Raw genomic sequence first — 23,330 nt, 5'->3', positions numbered from 1 at the left:
ACCCTTTCCTAAATAAATGGCTAAAACGTTTTTCCTCCATGCGCATCTCATGTCCTCTAGTCCTTTGAGAAGGCCTAGGGACAAAAAGCTCATCCGCCAAGCTATTATATTGCCCTCTGATGTATTTTTACATGTTAATTAGATCTCCTCTAAGGCGTCTTTTCTCTAGACTAAATAAACCCAGTTTATCACTAAATAAACCCTATGTTTTCTCTTAAGTGATATTTTAACAACTCAACTTTGGTTTCATCTGTCCACAGATCCTGTACTGCTGTAGAACATTCAGGTGCTCTTTTGCAAACTTTAAACCTGCAGTGTTTTTTTTTTTTTTTTTTTTTAGGACAGCAGTGGCTTCCTCTAGTATCCTCCCAGGAACTCCATTCTTTACGTGTCGTAAATTTGCTAAGCTGGATGTTTGCATATGCCAGAGACTTTTGTAAGTCTTTTTAGCTGACACTCTAGGATTCTTCACCTCTCTGAGCATTCGGCGGAGTGTTCTTGCAGTCATCTTTACAGGACGGCCACTCTTGGGTAGAGTAGCAGCAGTGCTGAACTTTCTCCATTTTATAGACCATTTGTCTTACCATGGACTGAGCTGCAAGGCTTTTAGAAAAACCTTTTTATAACCCTTTTTATAACCCTTTTTAGAGGTTTTTTTTTTTTTTATGAAATTCAACAATTCTTAATTGTAGGTCTTCTGAGTTCTTTCGTGTAAGGCATCCACATCAGGCAATGCTTCTTGGGAAAAGCAAACCCAAAACTGGTTGTTTTGTTTGCAGGGCAGCTGTAACCAACACCTCCCATCTCATTGATTGGACTCCCGCTGGCTAACACCTCAGTCCAATTAGCTTGTGGAGATGTTATTAGTCTAGGGGCTCACATACTTTTTCCATCTGCACTGTGAATGTTTACATGGTGTGTTCAATAAAAACATGGAAACCTTTATTTGTGTGATTAGTTTAACCTCCCTGGCAGTATCGACTGTTATGCACCTCAATACAAAACCTGCTGCGAATGGTATTGATGTGCATACACATCAATACACTCCTGCACTGTATACTAGACCCTTGCTTGACAAGGGTCTAGTCCCCTTGTCAAGCAAGGGGACTAGACCCATTAGCACCCTCTATGCTGCTATATGGTATGATCTATGCTATAGTAGCACAGATGGCGCTATTGTGGCCAGGAACGCGAAGAATCACTTGCGTCCCCAGCCTGTCGGCTCCTGTCACCAAACAGGAAGTGGCTGCCGGCGGGGCCAGGAGGATCAAAGGGAGACGGCGAGGGCACAGGACAGCTGCAGGGGGCTATTAGAAGCCCCAGGTGAGTAAAACTTTTTTTTTTTTTTTGACTTAAGTGTCCCTTTAACAAATTTCCTGTAGTGGTGGTTGTCTTTCTTATTAACAGGACTGTGGAATTGGTACAAAAATCATCCTACTCCTGAGTTTATGAAACCACCGACTCCAAATATCCAAAATGGCTCCGACTCCACCGCCCTGCTTATTAATACAGCTCACATGGTTCTTTTTAAGAAGGGGAAGAATTAATGTAGTAGCCAGAAACAGGGCTGTGGACTAAAATCATCCGAGTCTGTTTATGAAACTACCGACTCTGACTCCAGGTACCCAAAATGACTCCGACTCCTTAGTCTAATACTTACCAGGGTTGTGGATTTGGTACAAAAATATCTGACTCCCGACTCCTCAGTTTATGAAGACCCCGACTCCAACTCTGACTCCGGGTACCCAAAATTCCCTGACTCCACAGCCCTGGTCAGAAACTAGTTTTTCGAAGTCTGACAAATTCTGTGCTCATCCAGTTAAATGTATGCACAAACAGCATGCCTCCACAGGATTGCTTCCTCCTAGTTCACTGATAACTGCAGATATTTGGAATACTAATTTTTGTGTAAGACTAAGCCAGTTTGTAGTTATACTTAGCTGAAAAAATAAATATGATCATCTTTCCTATTTTAGCATTATGGCATTTACACTAGATTAACTTCCCCCACTGTTGCAGGAATACCTGTAGAATGTACACTAGCCATTTAACAACTATCAGTAGTCACTGCTTAAAAACTATGAAAAAGTGTAAATTATGTCCAATTGGTGGTTGAAGGACGCAGCATAAATTCTATCCATAGCCATACTGCTTGGATATCCAAAGAAAATGCAATATTTCTGTTTTTCATATTTCCCTGTGCTTTTTGTCCCCCCCCCCCCCCCCGGGAAATCATTTAGTGTTACACATTTAAAAATCCTGTGTACGTAATTGGGTTATGTTTTGCAGACAAGCAAGTAGCTTCATTGTAGGTGAGGGAGTGTAGCTGCAAATTTTTTTTTTTTTTTTTCCTTAAATTGAATTTTTATAAAAAAAATTCTGGACTCTGTTACAAAACAAGGCCATGGGAGAGTGTCTCGGGACTAAATGCTGAAGAAACACCTGTCTATAGTTTGGAAGCTTCGCAAAAGCTCAACAGAGGAACATGTTACAGCTTGGAAACTTGCTGAATGCGCTGAACCTGATACACTTATTTAGGGCATTTGGCATATATTTGAAATGGCAACATTCTGTAGCTAGTCATGTTGCTGTACAGTTTTTGAACAGCTTATAAAGGGAATCTGAAGTAAAAAAAAATCTGAATTTGTATGTATAGTACAGCTAAGGAATAGAATATTAGTAGCAAAGAACAGTCATTGTGTGTTTCCAGTACATGAAGAGTTTAATGGAAACCAGAGCTGAATTAAAGATTTTTTTTTTTTTTAATATATATATTTTTATATGTATACCTGGGGCTTTCTCCAGCCCCATGCGCATGGATTGCACTCACGCTCCATCCTTGGGCTTCTCCCTCTTTGGCACCAGGTCCCGTAACCTCAGCCAGTCTGCGCAAAAAAAGTGCGCCCTCTACATATCTCTAAGCAGCTGTTGGAGAGATAAGCAAAGAGCGTACTTGTCTTACGTCAGGCTGACTGGCTGAAGTTACGGGACCCGGTACCGAAGAGGGAGAAGGCGGAGGACAGTGGCGTGGGAGTGATCTGTGCGTATGGGGCTAGAGAAAGCCCCAGGCATATATAAAACTTTTAATTCTGCTCTGGTACACTTTTTTTTTTTTTTTTTTAAACTTCAGTTATCTATGCAAAAGAGCTGCCTCTGACCTCTCCGACCCAGTTGGGTTTTTGAGACCACTCTAATTTCTGAAGCAATTATACATCAAAAACGGTGAGGCCTCATTCACACCTGAAATAAAAAAACACAAACGTTTCCGTGTGCTTAACACCACCCCCCAGCAGAAGCCTATGACAGCCGATCGCCATGATTGGCCGGCTGGGGGGATGGGGGAATAACATTTTAAAAGTCAGTAGTTTTTTATTTATTTAAAAAAAAAAAAGTGTACACACAAAAATAAATGGGGGGGGGGGGAATTGTGTGCTGTGTTGTGGGGCCCTGCAGCTTGGCCTTAAAGCTGCAGTGGCCTAATTTATTAAAAATGGCCTGGTCACTAGGAGGGTTTAGCATTGCGGTCCTCAAGAGGTTAAGATGGCATCTGCTTTTGGGAACAAAACAAAGCTCTTGGCCAGGAAGTGGACACTCAACCTTTTTCGGCCATCCCGGCCTGTCATTGCTAACCTGAATTCCCCGCCACATCTGTATAATGGTCACCAGAGACCCATGTTGGCCAGGTTCTGTTGTGTAACACCACCATCTGGCAGAAAAAGGCCTATATCTGTGAGAAGGCTGGGACCATTTTCTGCAAAGGGAACAGATCTATGCCCCAAAACCCAGCTGATATGGGGTTCCAGTGAATCTTATTAGACCATGTATGAAGCAACATGCACTTTGATTGCAGTAAAAAAAAGTCAAATCTTTACTTGCCAACATTCCTTAAAGCATTAAAAGTAGTGATGGGCTCATGGGTAGAAAACTATCTGAATCCGTGATACTAATGAAGCTTAATTGCGGCAGATGGGGGATGGAGATAATTACCCAGCTGTTCGTGCACTTTTATGAGTATCACACGCTTGCACACGTTCCATGACTCAATCGGCTGAAGGAGTAAGTGTGCGGTATTGAATCGTGGAACGTGTTCCATTGGATGTGTGTGATACTCCTAAAAGTACATGGACATCTGGGAAATTAACCCCCCCCCCCCCTGTCCCCCATGCGCACACTTGCCGCAATTAAGCTTCATTATCCGAATCATGATTCTAATGAAGCTTAATTGCAACAGGTGTGTGCATGGGATTAATTACCCAGATGTCTGTGCGCTTTTGAGTATCACACGCTTGCATATGTCCAATGGGACGCGTTCTACGACTCAATATCATGCACTTCCTCCGGCCGGATTGAGTCATGGAACACGACGTGTGTTGGACGCGTGTGTGATACGCACAGAAGTGCATGGACATCTGGGTAATTGCCCCCCTGTCCCCTATGTATACACATGCTGCAATTAAGCTTCATTAGAATTACGGATTCAAATAGGTTTTTCTACCTGTGAGCCCATCACTAAGTGGCAGTAATAAAACCATATACTTAACAGACACTTGCATCAAAGCAGAGGAGGGTTGACTATCATTTCACCCTGAGATCTGGGCTTTTTCAAGACTGTTCTTGCTGTTTGCAGCTCACTGCTATTTGAAAAATGGGCTGCACCGCTCTTGCACAGCCCTGACCACTCACCATGCTGGAATTTGGGTACCATCCACCCAATATTTGTGACAATGTGTTGGGACATTCTAACTTTAGCATTCGTTTAGCGTACTGGTTGGTTCATGCTGCAAGAGCTCTTTCATGTGTTTGAGATTTTAAAAACTTTTGCTAAGGTAATGCTGTATGTGTGCTCTTGAGCAGTGTTTTTATGTTTTTGTTTTTAATAAAAAAATCAACTGGCATTGCATTAGCAAGATCTTTTCAAATCGCTAGCAGGGATGGGCTCACGGGTAATCACAAATCCGTAAGGACTTGAATTTGTAATTAAAATGAGCCTTAATTGCCGCAGCTGGATAAGTGGTTATTTATCCACAATTCCGCCATCCTGCCTGCGCTCCAAATGGCTTGCACACATGCTATTGGACGCGTTGCAAGCCTCATGATGCGCACGACCTCCAAGCCGGATGGAGGAAGTGCGCCATCCGTACGGACTTGTGATTACCCTACCCATGAGCCTATCCCTGATCGCTAGGGAGCCTATCCCTAAACTGAGAAGGATCTGGATTTTTCCTTTTAAAATAATACCAGTTACCTGACTTTCCTGCTGATCCTGTGTCTCTAATGTGTTTAGCCATAGACCCTGAACAAGCATTCAGATCAGGTGCTCTGACTAGATTCGCTGCATGCTTGTTGCAGGTGTGTGATTCAGCCACTACTGCAGCCAAAGGATTCTTTTGTGTAAAAGGAAACCTCGGTTCTTTTCCGTTACCTGGGCGCAACCACTAGGTGGTGGTAAAACTCCAGCGATCGCTGGTAGCAGAGTTACAGCTTTCCCTACTATCCATGGCTGCCTGGAGGGGGAATGGTAATTAACACCACCTAGTGGTTGTGCCTGGCTAACGGAATAGTACCGAAACCTCTATCCCTCTAAAAAGCTTCTGCAGTGTGAACTGGCCATATAATTTTTTTTTTATTTTTTTTAAAGGGACTCCGAGCAGTGCAGAAACTATGGAAAGATGCACATCATTTTAAAGCTCTCTTTCTCCTCTTTCCAATGATATATAAACCGCCACCCTACGCCTTTTAGTTTTCGCTATTTTTGCGATTGAAATTGCCGCGGCCACGATTTCGATCGCGAAAATAGAGAAAACTAAAAGGCGTAGGGCAACGATGTAGGTGTTGTCAGAGGAGAAAGAGAGCTTTAAAATGATATCCATCAAGCCATAGTTATATTGTATTACACAGGGCGACTTTTTGTCAAAGTCAGCAGCTGCATTCAGCAGAATGGAGCTGCTGACACTGGGGAAAGTGTCGTCCTGTGTAATACAATATAACTATGGCTTGATGGATATCATTTTAAAGCTCTATTTCTCCTCTTTCTGACGACACCTAAATCGTTGCCCTACACCTTTTTTAGTTTTCTCTATTTTCGCGATCGAAATCGCGGTTGCGGCAATTTCAATCGCGAAAATAGTGAAAACTAAAAGACGTAGGGCAGCGGTTTATATATCATTGGAAAGAGGAGAAAGAGAGCTTTAAAATGATATGCATGTTTCTGCACTGCTTGGAGTCCCTTTAAGTACACCGGAGGTTCACTTTAAAATTTGGATTCCGCTGTTAAATAGAAATCAAAACTAGTTCTTGGTAAGAGTACATGTAGAAGATGCAGACCGGAACAAAGAATATTCATCAGGCCCTAGGCAGTCTACTTGTGGGTACATCTAGGAGTGATGTGTATTTACTTTGCAGGAAAATGAGGTGATTCCTCTACTACACATTAATCCTGCACAATCTGAACCAGGATATGGGTGATACACAACACCTCTGCATTCAATGTGTTCAACATTCTCTGGATTTACAACAGCCCTGCAGGGAGTGCATATGTACAGTATAATACTAGTGTATAACTTATAGGGGTTTTCTGGGTTTTTTTGTAATCAAAACTGACACTTACCCGGGACTTCTACCAGCCCCCTGCAGCTGTCATGTGCCTGCGCTGTCCTCTGATCCTCTGTTCTCCGCTGCCGTCACTGTTCAATTCGTCTAAGTAGACGAATACAACTGTGGCGGTGCGTGTCCTATCTTCAGCTCGTGTCTCTGGTAGTTTACTGTGCAGTTTGACGTTTTCTCATACTGCGCAGGCGCATTAAGCTCCTGAAGATGGGAGTAGGAGCTAGGATGTGTGCAGGTGTAGTTGTATTTGTCTAGTTAGATGAAGAATTGAACGGTGGTGGGGAATGGAGGATTGTAGAGGACCGCACCAGGCACATAACCTCTGTAGGGGGCTGGTAAAAGCCCCCAGTAAGTGACAGTGAATTTTTTTTTTTTAATAAAACAAACCACAGAACCTCCCTTTAATTTGTAGTCACAATCCCAACTCTAATTTTCAGAAGCAAAGGAAATTTGATAAATGATATCTATCTTTTATAATTTAAAAAGAGAAAATAACAGTTTAAATTTTATTAGGATTCGGTGTATTACCTTTTTTTGTTTTTTTTTTAATCACTAAATGTACCTGTCACAGGAGCACTAGTGGTCAGACCGCAAATTGCCTTCCAATCGGTTTCAGCACACAGACCATGCAAGCTTTTGGTTGCGTTCTTTGCATAGAAACAGACAGAAATTTGGGCAGCAGCCCGACCAGAAGGGAGCCTGTGAGGTACGGTAATTACAAAATACACACTGATTCAGGGTATAACTGCCACTACCACTGGTATGGGCCAGTGGACCCGACTGACTGGTCCTGCGAATAAAAACGGTTAAACACACTCTAATCTGTCTAGATATCAACAATAGTAGCGTCTCTTCAGAGACCTGAGTTCAGTTTCTGTGTATGCTGAATAAAAGGGTAACGGAACAGTGAATGACTAAGTATTTTATTCACGGGCAATATAAATAATTCATATATACATACAATTATTAAAACAGTAATAGCCAGTATGAAAAGTAAAAGAGAGAGGGAGAAAAAATACTTAGTTTCATGGAATGATGTCCTTTTGTGGGAAGAATCATAAAGTTCTTGGTAAATGCCTTTGTTTCAGATCAAAGTTCAGAGTTCAGACCAGGTGGATGCTAGCCTATCCTCAAGCTGGCACAGATGAGATCAAAATGTTGTTTCAGGGTGGAGGACACTGAGTTTGGCTCCTCTGCCATTCTTCTGCCCCTGATCCAGTAGCAGGGAGTGAGGGTGGGAGCCACACACCCCCTTAGAAGATGAGTCCTCCCCTTGTCCTGGGGACCAGAAATCCTATCTAACCATATATGGGTTCTATCTCACAGAACCGTACAGTTCAGGGCAGATTTACTAACATTTTCAGGTCTGTGTCGATTAACCCAGCAGTCTGATACCAAACATGAGGGGTGGGACTCCTGTGGTATCATCAGGGCACTTTTGAAATGCCTAACTGGCAGTCTTTACCTCAGAATGTTTTGAAACGTTCTCAGAACCAGCGCCAGACAGGGCCCATCGCGCTCTATTAGTTTGGAGGGTCTGCCAGCCTGGCAACACAGAAAATATGACACATAGCAGTTTATGGAATATGATCTACATCTGGGATTTACAGCATGTCATTCCTAGGCAAAGGCTCTTTTGAAGTTTGGGGGCAGCCAGCTACGTGTCAGCTCCCCTGCTGGGATTGTAGCCAGAATGTCTCTAACTTTCCCCAACTAGATTGGTTCTGTCATCCTGCTTATCAACTACATCTGATGGATGGGCCATCAGCACAGCTTGAAGCCAGGGGCACTCTGCAGCAGTAACGTGCCTTTTGGTGGTAGGAGGGAAAGGGGGGAAAAAAAACCCAGGAATGTCTTTATTAAAAAAAAAAAAAAAACAGGAATGTCAGTTCTGCTCGCTGCAATGACTAGCAGATCTGACCAAGAAATCGGAGAAACCGACGGCGAATCTTCCAGATTCGCCTACGTTCTTCCCGGCTGTTCCGTGACAGCTGGGAGAAAGGGAAACTCCAGGTTGCTACAGGTAGCCCCTACACAACCAATCCAGATTCTATTGATCTGAATCGTAATCGATGCAGAGAATCGATTGCGATCGCATTTTCTTCACGGGTGGTTCTAGGACGCGTCTGCGGCCCCGCAACCGTCCGTAACAGTACCCAAAAGTTTCTCCTGACTCTACGGCTTTGCCACAACACCCCACTGAATGTCTTACACTTGCTGTCAATCTGAAAAATACAGTGTCTCAAGGAATATCCTGTATTAACCTATTGGAGCTGAGCATTTGTACTGAAAGGACAGGAATGTGAAGTCCTCCTCTGCTTGTTAGAATCTTTCCAGCAGCTCTTTCCTGTCAGCATGCATCTGGAACATTGCCAGCTTCCCTGCTGTATGACACGCTCTGTTCTAGATTCCATACATAAATTATCTTTGACTTACTGTGGCATGAGTCTTGCTAATTTCCCAGAAGAGTGTATATATCGTATATAAAGCTTTTTAGACTCCTAAAAACAAACGGCTATATTTCTAGAAGAGATTCTCACCCGGAAGGATGTGTGGTAGTGAGTCTTGCAACGCATCCCATCCATAGGCCGCATGCCAGACGTTTGGGACACATATAAGCCGAAGGAATTCTGGGTAAGTTACACCCCCCCCCCCCCCCCCTCCCAGCACACAGCTTAGGCAGTTAAGCATCATTTGAATCACAACTTCGAGTAGGTAACTACTCGTGAGCCCATTGCTACCCCCTTCTCCCCCACCGCACATACGTACACACGCCCATCTGGGAGTACAACAAAAGGAAGCAACAAACAACTGAAATTCACAGAATCCTATACAATAAAAATCCCTGTATCCACCTCCTGTGTGTCTGTCCTTTTGTGTAACACACATGCGCGGCCCGTAGGAAGCAGTTAGAGCAGGAGGAGTATGGGGGTGAGTGTGTTCTTACATGCAGCGAATGGTGGTGGTGACAGGGAGATGGAGATAGATATATTAAATACATTTATTTTCGTGTATGTGCCGCAATTTTCGTGTACGCCCTGACTGATTTCAACAAAACTTGGTATACAGATTACTTACTACCTGGGATGATATGTTCTGGGGGTCTCGCGTCTCCCCTACACATCTACAAACAGCCAATCACATTTCACCCATTCATGTCAATGGAAAAAATGTAAAGGGCTGCCATTCTCACAGAAATAAAGCCAGAGTCCCCGCACTTGGCACAGTTGGTGACCAAAGTGAAAAATTTGAGGAAAGTGGGCGGAAAAGGTGAAAAGTTAAAATCCTGCTGTTCTTACACCGTTTATGGCATACATCTCAAACCTGGTACAGTTGGTCATTGGGTGACTAAGGTTCAAATTCAGAAAAGGGGGTGGAGCCAAAAGCAGCCTATCAGATTTGTTTCATTTCAATGGGAAAATACAAATTACTGATGCCAAGGACCCCAAAGCTCAAACTTTATCATTGAGTGACTGTATGTCAAGGTTAGAAAAAGTAGGCGGAGCCAACAACCAAATGCATACCTGAGCCATGTCGGATCATCTGTAAACTGCAGCCATTCTTACACTGTTGCAGTGTTTTCAAACTTGGCACAGTTGATCACAGGGTGACAGGAATTAAGATTCAGGAAAGGGGGTGGAGCCACAAACAGCTTATCACATGTATTTGCTAGATAAACTGCTTCCATTTTCACATTGATGTCAAGAACCCCAAAGCTCAGAAACTTGGTCATTGATTGATTGTGTCAAGGTTACAAAAAATTCACAAGGAAAATGTAAACTGCAGCCATTCTTACACTGTTAATAGTAGGGTTCTCAAACTTTGCACAGTTGGTCACTAGGTGACTGGGATTCATATTCATGAAAGTGGGCGGAGCCTACACAGCCAATCAAAATTCACCTATTGATTTTTAAGGGGATTTAAAATTCTCTTACACTTTTGATGGTACACTTGGTCTTTTGGTGACTGCAATTCAAAAAAGGGATGGAGCCACCAACAGCCAATCAGATTTGTTTCGTTTCAATAGGAAAATTTTTATATTGATGCCAAGGACCCAAAAACGTATAGACTTGGTCATTGAGTGGCTGTGTCAAGGTTAGTGGGCAATGTGGGCAGAGCCAAAAAAAATTCACTAGAAAAATGTACACTGGAGCAATTGTTACACTTTTGGGGGCAGGGTTCTTAACCTCCTTTGCAGTGTGCCCGGGCATGCTGCTGCAGAGGTTTTGCTGACGATAGGGATCCCCCGGAATTAATCTTAGTTTAAATGTGTCCATTAGATACTAGCTAGCACCATGCTAGCTAGTATTTGCTGCAATCACCCCAAACACCCCTCCCCAATTGCTTGCTGGATACATTACCACGCCGGGATCCAGTGATCGAGCAGCCTACCGCTCAGCTCCGGGCCTCACTATGGGCAGGATTGGGACTGCGCATGACGTCGGTGATGTCAAGACGCCATGTACGATCTTCCCCAAAGTGAAGACTGGAGCTGAGCGGGTAGGCTGCACCTATTGTGGGATCCAGGCAGGGTAATGTATCCAGCGGGCGATTGGGGAGGTTCTGGAGGTGGCGGCAGACAATACTAGCTAGCCTAGTGCTAGCTAGTATCTAATGGACCCATTTAAACTAATCAATTAGCGCGAGGGGCACTGATAATGCAAAACCTCCTGAGTGGTGTAACGCTCAGGAGGCTAAACTTCCCACAGTTGGTGACTGGGATTAATGGTCAGGAAAGTGAGTGGAGCCTACAATAGCCAATCAAATTTAACCTATGGTTATGGTTTTGAACTGGAATATTTAAATTGCTGCCATTTTTTACACTGTTAATAGCTGAGGTCTCAAACCTCCTACAGCCAGTCATTGGGTGGCGGGTCTGAATTCGCTAAAGAGGGTGGGGCCCCAACAGCCAATCAGATTTTATTTTTTTTTTGTCATTATTTTGGCAGGGTTCTTAAATTTGGCGCAGTTGATCACTGGGTAACTGGGATTAATAATCAGGAAAGTGGGTGGGGCCTACAATAGGCAATCAAAATAGTTTTTAAAGGGGACTATTTAAATTGCTGCTATTCTTACACTGGTAATGGCAGAGGCCTCAAACTTGCTACAGTTGGTCATTGAGTGACTGGCATTCAAATTCACTTAAGGGGCAGAGCCAAAATAGCCAATCATATTTCTTTGCTTGATAAACTGCTTCTATTCTCACATTATTGTCAGGACCCCAAAGCTCACAGACTTGGTCATTGAGTGACTGTCTAGGTTACAAAAAGTGGGTGAAACCAAATACATTTTTTTTCACAGGGAAAATGTAAACTGGAGCCATTCTTACACTGTTAATGGCAGGGTTCTCAAACTTACCACAGTTGGTCATTGGGATTAATATTTAGGAAAGTTGGAGACTACAACAGTAAAATCACCATTCAACTATTGATTTTCAAGGGGAGTATTTAAATTGTTGCCATTCTTACAATGTTAATGGCAGAGGCCTCAAACTTGGTACATTTGGTGACTGGTTCAATTTCAGAATGGGGAGTGTAGCCACAAACAGCCAAACAGATTTGCTTCATTTCAATGCAAAAATTGTAATTGATACCAAGGACCCCCAAAGCTCACAGACTTGGTCATAAGTTACTGTGTGTCAAGGTAAGAAAAAGTGGATGGAGCTAACAACAACCAAATGCATACCTGGGCAATGCTGCGTCTTCAGCTAGTGGTACATAATTCTTCTAGAAGTTGGGACAATCTACTTGCAGGGCCCCTTAGATTTCTATAAAGGCATCAGTTATGCTTGGTATGCTTTCAAAAAGGCAAAGTAGTTGCACTAAATACCATCTAAATGTGGGTTCTTGCTGTTTACTTGACACTGTCCATCACTACATGATGTATGTGCGTGTGAGCGTTCTCTCTGCCTATAAGTAGGGTCCTCTTGGACAATTAGTCATGCGTGTATCACTCTGCACTATGGTTTCTGGGCAACGTATTAAACAGAGGTTGGGTTTGGGTGTCTATGCACCCTCTAGGGAAAAAACACAGGAGACAAGGACGGGAGCCCAATAGTGTAATATGTCAAAGGAAGAATTGGATATAGAGAATGGAAACAAGACTACTCACAAAGGTGGGTTGCAGTGGGGCAACTGACCACAGGAAGCAGGTGGAGACAATGAACCCGACTCCACTCGGGGTGATCCCTAGGGATCTGGATGCGGTCGCTCTCCTTAGAAAAGGAAGGGAGACAGATTTCTACCGTGGTTACCCACGTGTATTCTGTCTCAACCCCTCAGACCATAAGGTATGGGGGTATAGAATGAACAATTGGTTGAAAGAGGCGCCCTGGTGGTTTATAAAAGCACTTAAAATCAGTATAAAATCGACAAAATATTTTGAGGTGGCTTACCTCAAAGAACCAAAAATCCTTGATGAAAACAAGAGATTTTATTAGTAGCACAGGCAACGCATTTCACGGGTCTGAGCCCGCTTCCTCAGGCCAAACAGTGCCAAACTACAAAGATATGGTCAGCATAGGGAGCCTCTAGTAGTAGTAGTAGTAGAGGCTCCCTATGCTGACCATATCTTTGTAGTTTGGCACTGTTGTTTGGCCTGAGGAAGCGGGATCAGACCCGTGAAACGCGTTGCCTGTGCTACTAATAAAATCTCTTGTTTTCATCAAGGATTTTTGGTTCTTTGAGGTAAGCCACCTCAAAATATTTTGTCGATTTTATACTGATTTTAAGTTCTTTTATAAACCACCAAGGGCGCCTCTTTCAAGTGTGTGTGTGTGTGTGTGTGTGTGTATGTATGTGTGTGTGTGTGTGTGTGTGTGCGCGCGCTCGCTCAACTAATTGTTGCATAGAGGTGCAGCGCAACATGCTTCAGTGATGTCATGGACAGGGTGTGGGGATTTTCATAGAACAGCTGGAGAATGCATTTAGCCATCACACGGTAATGGGTGGAGTTTTGTATTTGATAACTTCCTGGATTTGGGTAATAAAAATGCATTCTCTTCCACCCTTTGGCTGAAGTGGGACTATGATGCCTACTAATGCTTCCATGTTGCACTGCAAGTTGAGGAGTGGAATAGGGGTTAGACACGTGCCCCTGCTAAACCGCCGCTATCGCGCCGCTAAATGGGGGTCCCTTCACGCCCAAACCCCCCACTGCAACTCTTGGTCGCAGACTTGGTTGCTCCTGGAGGCAGGGCTAACCGCCGCAGCCCTGCCTCCAGTCGCGTCTATCAGCGGCGCATCGCCGCCTCTCCCCCGCCCCTCTCAGTGAAGGAAGACTGAGGGGTGGGGGAGAGGCGGAGATACGCGCTGACAGACTCGCGTGGGGCAGGGCTGCGGCGGTTAGCCCTGCCCCAACCAGGAAGCGCTCCCCTGCTGCACTGAGGGGGATTTGGGGGTTAAGGGACCCCCGTTAAGCTGCAGGATAGCGGCGGTTTAGCAGTGGCACACATGCCCCTGCTATTTATGAGGTCTGAAGCGAGATTTATTCGCGCTTCAGACTCTCTTTAAAGAGGAGCTGTTAGGTATAAGGTCTCAGAGAAAATAAACACATATATCAGTAGCTAAAGATTGGCTGTACTTACATTACATATGCATTTCACTGTCCACGTTTGTACTTCACAGAATTTGTATATAGTATATGCAGAGATAGATGCTCCTGACAGCTCATGGCAGGCTCCATGTTTTTCTGTCAAATGTGTCGTCATGTCCTGCCTGCTTCCTGATCACAGATAAGCTCCTACTTGAACTACACAGTGTGCAGTGAATATTAATGAGCCATGTGGCTAGGAACAATAGCTGACTCCTGCAGTGTACTCTGCCCCGGAGATTTATCAGTGCTACGTGCTGGACTGAGTTACAAGCTGCTGAAACGTCTCATTAGCAGCCGAGGGGAGGGCCCCAGAATGCTTTGCAGTATAGTATGTGGCTTGCGTCCTCTTAGGTCTAACAGCTTTTCTGATAAGAACACATCAAAGGTAAAAGAGATTTTTATCTTCAATAATGCCTTTATGGCTTCCTTCTAAACTGTTTTAACACAGGAGAATAGAGGTTTAAATTAGCTTCTGCAGCCTGACAGTTACTCTTTAAAAACCTGACTTAGGCCTGGAACCCACTAGTGCATTTTTTTTGGTACTTTTCCGTTAGCCGGGCACATCCGGCAGGTGGCGCTAATTACATTAACACGTCGCATGAGTGTTAATGTAACAGATTGTATTGTTTGAAGTGGCCGTCTCGCTGTGGCCAAATGTATTGTAATAAATAAGTTAATGGATTAAAATGAAGCTGGCGGCAATGTTTTTTTTTTTTTTTTTTTATCAATCTGGCATTCCGTATCGATAAAAATCGAAGAAAACTGGAAATCCTCATTCAGTCAAATGAAAAAAAGGAGATACGATCGTTTTTGTCGAAGTGTGTATGAATGCTTGTCATTCTGTTTTCTCCTCGCAGCTGAAAGATGTCCAGCAGCAGCAGCATGCTCTCAAACCTGACAGAAACCAGCAATCTCCTGGTACACCCAGCTACAGCCTGGAGAACTTCAACCTAAATAAAGGCAGAGATATGAGCTGTATCTAGTATCAAAGCAGAACTAGGGTATTAGGAAGAAATATCTACTTTAGTGGTTTGTGTTATCAAACATGCGGTTACCGTAATAAGATTTAGAAATGGAATTCCTCTTGGGGGTGAGGTTGATGATCACTCTCCAAAGGATAAAATGTGAGGCACTGGCTTGCGGTGACACATGATTAAAGACCGTAGCCTGAGCTATATAGTACTTTAAAAATGATGCTGCCAAGGAAAGGATGACTAAGGGTGAAGTACCTAACTTGCAGTCAAACTAGTAGACATTGCGCTATTGAGGAGTGGAGATTTTGGGCTACATTTCTGCATATGGGGGTGTCAGTAAGCTGGTCATGGACTTGCACCCTAGTGCAAGGAGGTGGAGACCCCACTGCAACAGCACAGGCTGGTACACGCGCACGCACGCACGCACACCTTCACTATATCACTTATGCATTGCACTAGCACCTTTTTATTTTGCTGTGAATTTCATCATTACTGAAATCAGGGTGTCAAAATCACATGGAGGTTAATTTTTGAACCTCTGATGCTGACAGTGTATTGTGTAGTTGGGCAGCAATATTACAATAGGTCATGCAAAGTTAATTGGAATTTTTGTATTGTACTTGATCAAGTTTGCTATATTTTAGGAATGATCAATGATATGCAAATTTTCAGTGTTTATGCAAATATATGTACATTTTAAGCAAATATATGCAGCTTGGATTTGGACCAATCATTTTAAACTTGGGTGAAACTTGATTGGTCCATTTTCAAGCTGCATAAATATGCATAAACTCGAAATATTTGCATCTCATTGATCATCTCCCATCTTTCTTCCCTGGTTGTGCATTTTTATTATTTTTTTTGCCCTAGCACTATCTTGATAAGCCGGTGTGTTCATACACTTTTTTTAATAATGGAAGCTGCTCTCTGGACTTTGGGCTGTCCTTTTTTTTAATATTGTGGTATTAGTCAGTATACCCTGTCGTCATGGAGTAAAAAAAAAAGTGTTTGGTCTGCGTACCCATGAGTTATTCACTGTAGTCCAGTTTTTCATTATCACTCTAGAGCACAGATGTCGAATGCCAGGCCTGGAGGGCCAGATCCATGCCAGTGTTTAGGATGGACTGAGAAAGAGGAATGTGTTCTACCTGAAGGACCACACCTTTCCTGATTCAGACCCATCAATTAATTTGAGTTGTGTCAAAAATGTGTGAGGACCTTGGCCCTCAAAGGACCGGATTGACATCTCTGCTCTAGAGCATCCATGCTTTAAGTGGTATGTATTTTCTACCTGGCTACAGTGATGCTTACGCCAATGGGTAAGTAATTGTGCAGAGTACAAATCCAAGAGATTTTCACCTTTTTCTTCTGTTACACAATCTCATGATACATTTTATTTGTGTAACATTTCTCAAGTCCTGTCTCGAAGGTGGGGTTTTGTTTTGTTCTTTTTGAATCAGCGTATGCTTTATAGGGACAGCAACTAGTACAACTCTAAGCTAGAAAATCTTGTGCATAGATTACCTAAGGTTGGAATATTCATATGTTTTAGGTAATAACACTATTTGTTTTTTTTTTTCTGCAGGTGGTCCAGGCTCGCCTAGAACAGAAAGGTATCGCAGTTCACAATGTGCGACTGAATGGCTCTGCTGCCAGTCATGTGCTGCATGAAGACAGTGGCCTGGGCTATAAGGATTTGGATCTCATCTTTATAGTTGACTTAAAAGGACCTGATGCTTTTCAGGTGGTGAAACATGCAGTGCTGGATTGCCTCTTGGACTTCCTTCCTCCTGGTGTTAACAAGGAGAAAATTACACCAATGACTTTAAAGGAAGCTTATGTACAAAAGTTGGTGAAAGTTTGTACTGAAAGTGACAGATGGAGTTTAATTTCATTATCTAATAATAGTGGTAAAAATATGGAGTTAAAGTTTGTGGACACTTTAAGACGCCAATTTGAATTCAGTGTTGACTCCTTCCAAATAATGCTTGACTCCATGCTAATGTTCAGCCAGTGTTCAGAAACGCAAATGTCTCAAAGCTTCCATCCCACTGTGACTGGTGAGAGTATGTATGGAAGTTTTGAGGAAGCCATGGACCATTTGCGCAATAAAACAATTGCTACACGCAATCCGGAGGAGATTAGAGGTGGTGGTCTCCTCAAGTACTGTAACTTACTGGTCCGTGGATTTAAGCCAAAGTCGGAGGTGGAAATTAAAACTATGCAACGGTACATGTGTTCACGGTACTTTATAGACTTTCCGGACATAAGAGAACAATTGAGAAAGCTAAAGTGCTATTTGCAGGACCACTTTGTGGGAATGGAGAATAAACGTTATGATTACCTGATGACCCTTCACAATGTAGTAAATGAGAGCACCGTGTGCTTGATGGGACATGAAAGGCGTCAGACACTAACTGTAATAGCATCTTTAGCACTTCAAGTACTATCTGAGCAAAATCATGCCTCGGCTATTCCAAACTTCACCTGCTACTACCAGCCAGCTCCATTTATAAGTGATGGGAATTACAACAGCTTCTACTTTACTCCTGTACAGCCCCTTGTATCCTGCAGTCACTCGTCTTACCAGACATATCTCCCATGTTGCAACTGAAGTGCAGCCCAAGTAATGGCTGGAGAGCTTTGGCTGATGTCTTTAAACTGAGGGAACTTTTATTTTTCAAATTAGTAATGGCCCGTTATTGTCTTACTTGGATAATTAAATTTAGTGTATGTTCCAAGTTCTTCATGAAACAGTTCTGCTGAATGACTACAAAGGGTACTGGGCTTTATCCTCACCTTCTAGTTGTACTTATGTAAGCTTTAGAAACATAACGATTGGGTGTTTGGACCAAAGAAAGGAGTTATAACTCTAAAAGTGCCTGAATGGTTAACTCCTAGTTTTCAGAGACTCATGTTCTGCCTAACTTCAGTATTCATATCACTATCACTTTATTGAAGGTCCTACAGGCTTACCTCCTTTTAAACTGTGATAGTTAAGTCCTGATATGGAGGGTGATGCAGGTAATGGCAACCCCCTTTACTGAATCTGTAATATGAAGTGCCATTTTCTTTTTAGACATTTGCAGAGAATTCTAACATTTTGTATCAAATCATTTCTATACTTTTTAAAAATCCTTGCGTTCAGTGTTCTGGTGCTATGGAACTACCAGTACTTTAGTTTCTGTTGTACAATTGTTCAGCACTGGTAATAATGTCTTCAGTGTTTAAAGGGATCTTGAAGTGGGAGGAATATAGGCTGCCATCTTCATTTTCATAAACAGTGTGGTTGCCTGGCTGTCGTGCTGTAGTTTTGGCTTAAGTTGTTTTTGAGGCACACGCTGGCAACAAGCCTGCAGCCAGTGGAGTCACACCAGAGTCAAAGCATCTGATCTGCATGCTCCTTCTGGGCCAGGGGCTTGAAGTATTATGCCAGGTTCACACTATACTGGAAACAGTGCATTAAAGTGAACCTAAAGCCTCGGGGAAAAAAAAGATTAACTCACCTGGGGCTTTCCTCATCCCCCTGCAGCCGATCGGTGCCCTCGCAGCTCCGGTCTGATGCTTCTGGACCCGCTGGCGAACACTTCCGGTTTGGCCGTCACCGGCCGACAGGCATGGGAACGCGAGTGATTGTTCGCGTTCCCAGCCTGTATATCGCCCCCTATGCTGCTATTGTGGTCAGGAGGCCGCATAGGGGGCGATATACAGGCTGGGAACGCGAACAATCACTCGCGTTCCCATGCCTGTCGGCTGGTGACGGCCAAACCGGAAGTCGTCGCCGACGGTTCCAGAAGCATCGGACCGGAGCCGCGAGGGCACTGATCGGCTGCAGGGGGCTGAGGAAAGCCCCAGGTGAGTTGAATTTTTTTTTTTTTTCTGAGGCTTTAGGTTCACTTTAAGCACATCCATTCAGGATGCACCTAATGCGCTCACACCTGCCATTTCCATCTGCTGTGTTTGCATTGCCACCCGATCGCTTAACCATCTGCCGGTATTTCCTCTTCTTTTCTTGTCACTAATTTAGTCACCCGGTAACCAGGAAGCACAGGGCTTACTGTAAGTGCAATAAAAAAAAAATGTGAATCCTGCCAAGCAACGGGAAAGATTCTTGTTGGTTCATATGAATTTATTTTTCCTCCCTGTGCTTCCAGGACCAGCAATGCAAATGTGGTTGGCAAAGGTAGCGTTTTTGTGTGGTGGAATCCTAGTAGGCTTGCATTGTGTCCGATTCAAGTTGGTGTTTCGCGGTTACACGAAAAATGCAGCAGGTGGGCATTTTTGAATTTGTGGTCCATTGAGCGCATTGTGTAGTTGCATTCCATTTGACAGTGTAACTGCATCCTGTTAGTAATGCATGCATTTACCATGAGATTTTGAATGTCGTTGCGGTAAACTCAGTGTTTCCACCTGCAGTGTTAACAGAGCCTTGGAGGTAGAGCATCGGCACAGAGGTCAGGTAACTGGCAATGTTAGAAAATGAAGATGGCAGCCTCAGTGTTTCTCACTTCAGGTTCCCCCTTAAAGGATAACTGAATGGACGTTGTCCTATGTATTTCCCTTTAGACAATACCAGTTGCCTGGCAGCCCTGCTGATCTATTTGGCTGCAGTAGTGTCTGTCAGATCTGAATCACTCCAGAAACAAGCATGCAGCAAATTTTGTTAATGTCAAACTTCTGATCTGCATATGCTTGTTCAGGGTCTATGGCTAAAAGTGTTGGAGGCAGAGGATTAGCAGGACAGCCAGGCAACTAGTATTGCTTAAAGGGAAATGCATATGGCAGCCTCCATATACCCTTTTTTTTTTTTATTTTTTTTTTTATTTATTTTTTTTTCAGTTGTGTGTTTTTAGTTTCCTTGTGTTAGTACTGTCCAAACTGTAATGAGTGTCAGTCTATTCCACATTTCCACTTATTGCACTGATTGGGAAAGGGACAATGCTGGGTAAAGGATTCAAAATGTTCAAAATTTAAATCCCATTTCTGCAACGGCAGACTTTCTGATTTTTAGACTTGCCGGGACTGAACAAGTTTCTTTTACTCTAAGATTGGCCATGTATGTGTTATTTCAAATTGAATTGATGATTCTCAAATCTGCCTGTTATCTCTTGCTTCAACATGCCTGATCAGTTTACTTTGACTGTTTTTTAACAATTTTTAAAAAGGGTGATCTAGCATTCTGTGTAAAACAAATGTGTGCAGGTAAGGGATAGCTGCTCTGCACCATGCTGTGCGCATCTGCTCTGTGCTCCAGCTGGATCACTGCAGATCGTCAGAGCTGACATTATACTGTCTGCTCCCGCAGGCCGTATGTGGATCACTGCGGACCTTCAGAGCTGACATTATACTGTCCGCTCCCGCAGGGCCATATGTAGTTCACTGCGGACCATCAGAGCTGACATTATACTGTCTGCTCCCGCAGGGCCGTATGTGGATCACTGCGGACCATCAGAGCTGACATACTGTCTGCTCCCGCAGGGCCATATGTAGATCCCTGCGGCCCATCAGAGCTGACATTATACTGTCTGCTCCCGCAGGGCCATATGTGGATCACTGCGGACCATCGGAGCTGACATTATACTGTCTGCTCCCGCAGGGCTGTATGTGGATCACTGCGGACCATCGGAGCTGACATTATACTGTCTGCTCCCGCAGGGCCGTATGTGGTTCACTGCCGACCATCAGAGCTGACATACTGTCCGCTCTCGCAGGCCGTATGTGATGTGGGGGAACACCGCCTTAAACGCCAATGATCACATGCTTTTGTTTGGGCTGTCATTGAATTCTATATGGCAAGCATTAAGCTTCAGAATGAAGGCCCTGAATTAACTTCTTTTCAAACTGTCCTTATGAAAATACAGATTATACTCTACGCATCATTGTTGAGCAATATTTAAAAAACTGTACAAGGGTTAAAATTGCCAACACGCACCTCTAACATACAGAAAGATTTTAGGTTTATCCGTAAGGCTCTGTTCCCACTTGAGCAGACTTTTTGCTTTTTTTTTTTTTTTTTTTCTTTGCCCGTTCCCTGCTCCACAGTGAACGGCTCCTACGTTATAAATTAGAACCGTTAACACTTGTCACATTGCAGCAGATGCCCAGGATCCACTGCAATAAGCAGACCGGTCTTCTGTCCAGTCTACGATGATCTCGGCCAGTCGGATGCCTTCCTCCCCGTATAGCTTCTGGTGGAACACATCTGCCCTGGGCTACAGGCAGACCATCGGCTCCTGGTGGCTGCATGTGGTCCGACACAAGTGGGAAAACAGCCTTACATTTCCTTTTCTATTCTGATTTTAAATTTAGTTGAAAAGATCATTCTGCACTGGAAAGTTACTGTATCCTATAGTAAAGATGCAAAAAAAATTGTAACCCAGGATAAAGGTGCAATGCACAGATTCCTTAAATGTTATATATTCATACTTGTATGTGGTATCATAGCTAGAGGAACAGCAAACTGACTGCTACCAAAATCCCCTCACATGCTGGCGGTGCCACGCAATCCTTTCATGGGGAAGCGACACAGGAACATTTAGCTATGACTAAGGACCTGTGTGTCTAAAACTAGTGACCAGCCTGTCTTTTGGATGTACCAATAAAGAGATCTGGATTTTATCGACATGGTGTGTTGCAGGCATTTGTAAATGCTCCTGTATATCATCGCTAAATATGTAGGCATTTGACACTAGAAAGGCACAAGAACAGGGTTCTTATGCCCTATTAGTCCATAATGTGCGTTCTCAGGTAGTCTTTGATATATGCATTATTAGTACTTCCTAAGATCTGTACAGGTGTTCAAAAAAAATAAGTATCTTTACTCCTGTTCCATGGCACTCCTTTTTCTCTCAACTGGTCCATTATTCTCCACACTCCAGGCAGTGGAAATACAAGCCCTTTTTCCTCACTGATCATGCTTCAAGTTCTGCAGTGGTGACAAAGGGGGGAGGGCCAGTATTACCAAGATGTTCCTGCTCAAGTGCAGCAAAGTAACTGGCATGGAAGGGTATGTACCATATTTGGATGAAAATTGTTAAATTCATTTCACCAAAATAAAGAAGAGGGGGTTGTCAGTGTAGCTGCGGGCAACAATCTTCCATCTCCCCTCTGTCTTCCTTCCCTTACACCATTGGTGTATTCCATCTGCACTGGGGTGAGGTCACAGTCCTATCTGGAGAGAGCTGTAGACTACCTGTCTTCCTTGCCAGCTCCTTCCATAGAAAGGAGTGCAGCCCACACTTGGATTGGTAACTATAATCACTAAGGGCCTGTTTTCACTACACGCAGACTGGATGCAGAAAAATTGGACTCCAATGAACGCCTATGGGAAGATCTGTATCAGAAAAATCACGTTTACTGGAAACAGGCCCGTAGGCATTCATTGGAGTCAGTTTTTCTGCATCCAATCTGAGTGTAGTGGAAACAGGCCCTAATCGCAGCAGCACTCTATCCGGCTCATTGGCATGTTAAACCCCTCCCACCAGTACTATGTCTTTCCATGAGCACCTGGTCTGCTGTAGCGGTAAATCCCTCAGGAGACAGGGTGGCAGTCAAATTTTACCACAAAGTAAAGGGTTTGCTGATTTGATGCTTGCACACAGCTTAAGGCCTGGTTCACATTGCAAGAGCTTTTTTAGCACTAGTGATTTGAAAAGCTCTAGATAATGGCAATGCTATGGGTGATTTTTTATAAAATTACATTGCTCAAGAACCTACACATAGCATTACTTTAGCAAGAGCTTTTAAAATTGCAAGTGCATAGAAAAAGCTCTTGCAGTGTGAACCAGCCCTAAGTGTTGCTTTTTAAGTATGGATGTGATGTATTACTTGTGTTCAAATTTGGCATCTGCACACAATTTTATTTAAAGGCGTTATCAGCCAAAATGGCTCAAATGAGCTTTACTCACCTTGGGCTCTCTCCAGCCCCTTGCAGCCGACTGTCCCACGCCAACCGCTCCACTCCCCGCCGCTCTCCCGGTCTGCGCCTGCGCAGTTCACCGAGGCCCACGTGGCCGAGATGACAGCGGTGCTTCGCGCAGCCGCAGTAAGACCGACCCCGCGGTCAGCCTGAATAAGGAGAGGGGAGAGCGGCGGGGAGCGGAGCGGTCGGCGTAGGACAATCGGCTGCAAGGGACTGGAGAGAGCCCCAGGTGAGTA

At 43.8% G+C, this 23,330-nt stretch overlaps 1 protein-coding gene across 1 annotated transcript in view; it reads left to right on the top strand.

Moving 5' to 3' along the window:
* The window catches only part of TENT5B (terminal nucleotidyltransferase 5B), a 36,271-nt gene extending 14,476 nt beyond the window's left edge, over positions 1-21,795 (top strand). The window contains exons 2-3 of the mRNA XM_068269238.1: positions 16,759-18,609; positions 19,065-21,795. Of these exons, the coding sequence (XP_068125339.1) occupies positions 16,759-17,787 (1,029 nt within the window). The 3' untranslated portion in view covers positions 17,788-18,609; positions 19,065-21,795. The remainder of the gene's footprint in view (positions 1-16,758; positions 18,610-19,064) is intronic.
* The last annotated feature ends 1,535 nt before the right edge of the window (positions 21,796-23,330 follow it).

Source organism: Hyperolius riggenbachi, chromosome 2 (genome assembly GCF_040937935.1).
Source record: "Hyperolius riggenbachi isolate aHypRig1 chromosome 2, aHypRig1.pri, whole genome shotgun sequence".
Classification (NCBI taxonomy): Eukaryota; Metazoa; Chordata; class Amphibia; order Anura; family Hyperoliidae; genus Hyperolius; species Hyperolius riggenbachi.
Note: the sequence above shows the minus strand (reverse complement) of the source record. Positions and strands in the feature narration are given on the sequence as shown.